The 2,505-nt window shown below is 43.6% G+C and overlaps 1 protein-coding gene across 1 annotated transcript; it reads right to left on the minus strand.

The window, feature by feature from the left end:
- Positions 1–6: 6 nt before the first annotated feature.
- LOC121918397 (TNF receptor-associated factor 5-like) lies at positions 7–2,134 on the minus strand. The gene has a single exon (XM_042444451.1). It carries the CDS (start codon positions 1,023–1,025, stop codon positions 345–347), a length of 681 nt encoding a protein of 226 aa, XP_042300385.1. The 5' UTR covers positions 1,026–2,134; the 3' UTR covers positions 7–344.
- Between the last annotated feature and the right edge of the window lie 371 nt (positions 2,135–2,505).

Consider the following 2,505-nt stretch of genomic DNA (forward strand, 5'->3'; position numbering starts at 1 on the left):
AAAAACAGTTCTTAGCACTCCTACAGCAATGCTTAGGAACTGCTTTTTTGTTGTAAGACACCCAGCTGCTGTTGCACCTGAAAATATGGCTTCTGAGATAAGTGACCCAGTTAAGACTTTCAAACAGGTAAAATGTCATAATATCAAGCTGTGCTATCTGCTTAAAATTCACCTCATTGAGACTTAAAGCAGCTTTGAAAACTACAAAAAATAATTGTCAAAACTATCTAAGTGTATCAAAAAGTACATTAGCAGACTGAAGAGCAGCTTTTCTCATTTGTGAGTAAGAATCCAGAGGTCCAGGGGTCACCAATCATCACCTTCAATAAGTCTTTCAGGTTCTCTCATAACTCTTCAAGATCAGTCAAATCCACCACTACTTTCATGAAGATTGTATCATCTTTGATGTAAGTATACTTTGCATTTTCAAGCACTGTGTGTGGAACAAACCGAGGACAGCCAGAGGCAACATTCATTTCTCCTTCTGGTCTTTTGAAGCTGCTGCTGTTAGGGTCAGCCTTAAATGTTTCAACAATGTGATTTTTCTTCCCGCTTTGGTCCAGGAGCATAAGTGTAACCTTTTGCTTGAAAGGCCATGGTAAGAGGGAATCAAATTCTCCTCTCATCACAACAAAGTACAAAGAAACATGGGTACCCTTTCCTGAACCATCGCCATTCAGATAAGCTCTGGCAGATAACCTGTACCCACAGCGGCTGGTGTAAAAAGGCTGGCTGACTATAGAAAGACAATTGCCCTCCACAGCCTCATTTTTCTTCGTCTCGTAATCCACAATTTTCCAAATAAGTTTCCCGTTGTAACTAGTCCCTTCCAAAAGCTTAAACCGTTCTTCATTTTTGTTAAGTTGTGCTCTGTGGAGACCCAGGTGGATATCATGTTGGTTAGACAAGTCTTCCAGAACCACTGAAGAAAAAATACAAATCAACTTAAGAATGTGTTGGTTTACAGAGGGTGAAGATGGGTGGGGGAAAAGATACATGTGGACCCATGGAAGTAACATCTGCATTGCCTAGATATTTTCTGTGTTGGGCAACACAGAGCCTGCACAAGCCCTCCCAAATTTTGGTTCACCCTGGAATCCTGGCCTACTATTGATTATGGTGTGCACCACCTTCAACTTAGTTTAATGTTAGAAGAATATTGTTTTAGAGTAGACTCACACTCATCAAAACCTCTAGGAAGGTTCTAAAACAAAGGCTTCATCTTAATCATTTAATTCTCTAAAACAGGAACTCTTAACCTGTGTTCCACAGATGCCTGGGGAGGGGGTCAGTCTACAAAGGCTTGAAGAAATGCTGTCAGCCTTCAGGTGGAAGACTGGAAAGCCCTGGAGTGGGAGGAGAAAGAAGAGGAAGAAGAAAAGGAATGTAGGGGGAGAGAAGAGCTGGTAGCATTTCCTGCTTTATATGACTTGGCATAACCTGGTTGAGGACTGGCCAGGAAGACAGGTATCCAGACCACTTTCTGTGGACTTTTCTACCTGGAGGGTATATATAAAGGAGAGTTTCATTCTTTGAGCCATAGGCCTCAAACAGTTGGGCCAAAAGAAGCCGTTTCAGGCCGCTTTGGAGGTGTGGCGTTCAGATGATGCACGCCCCCAAAGCAGTCGGAAACTGTGCTGCAGCTGCTCTAAGGGAGGAAAAGCTGGACTAAAAAGCTGAATTTTTCTACTCCTTCCTAGAAGGTACACATCTTTGACACTGCATATACACTTACCAGAATGGTTCTAAAGGAGCGATCTATCCCAACTCCTTGCATATAGATGCACCGATTTAGGTGCATATTTAAAAAAGACAGAGCCAGCATACACAAGTGGTGGGGGCAGCAATGGAAAGACGTGAAAGTGTGACACCTCCAATGGATGTCATTGCAGTGCGCCGGTGCCATACATCTTCATGGGCACAGCTCTACTCCAATGCCCTGTCCTGGTGGAGGGCTGCACATATGACTATGTGGAGGTTCAAAGGGACAGCCATCCAATGAGATGGCAGTTGATGGCGGTTTGTTCCTGCAATGGTGTGCAAGGATGGTGGTGGGAAAGTTTTAAAAAAGTACCCTCTGACGCAGCTTGATGCCGTGTCATGCAGTCATGACATACACACTCCGGTCGCCTTGGGAGCAGGCAGTGTGATCAGCGAGGGCTTGCCTCGCTCTCGGAAAAAGTAGCTTTGGACCGCTTTTTCTTGCCTGTCGGCTTGACCTCCTTGTCTACTTTCTCTGTAGATTGGGGTACACTAAAGTTAGGAATAAGTAATGTATATTCCATCTGCCTTGGTCCAGGCCTCAGAGGGAGAGAAGAACTGCTGGACCTCACCATTCCTGTCTCCTTTTGTGTCGTGTCTTTTTAGATTGTAAGCCTGAGGGCAGGGAACCGTCTATTATCCCCTCTGTTGTAAGCCGCCCGGATTCCCAGTGATTGGGCGGCATATAAATAAATCATATTATTATTATTATTATTATTATTATTATTATTATTATTATTATTA

This window comes from Sceloporus undulatus, unplaced genomic scaffold, assembly GCF_019175285.1.
Source record: "Sceloporus undulatus isolate JIND9_A2432 ecotype Alabama unplaced genomic scaffold, SceUnd_v1.1 scaffold_10368, whole genome shotgun sequence".
Taxonomy (NCBI): Eukaryota; Metazoa; Chordata; class Lepidosauria; order Squamata; family Phrynosomatidae; genus Sceloporus; species Sceloporus undulatus.

Bases quoted from the DNA above. Each gene is read 5' to 3' on its own strand.
- LOC121918397 (XM_042444451.1), bottom strand. From the start codon at position 1,025: ATGCAGATGTTACTTCCATGGGTCCACATGTATCTTTTCCCCCACCCA.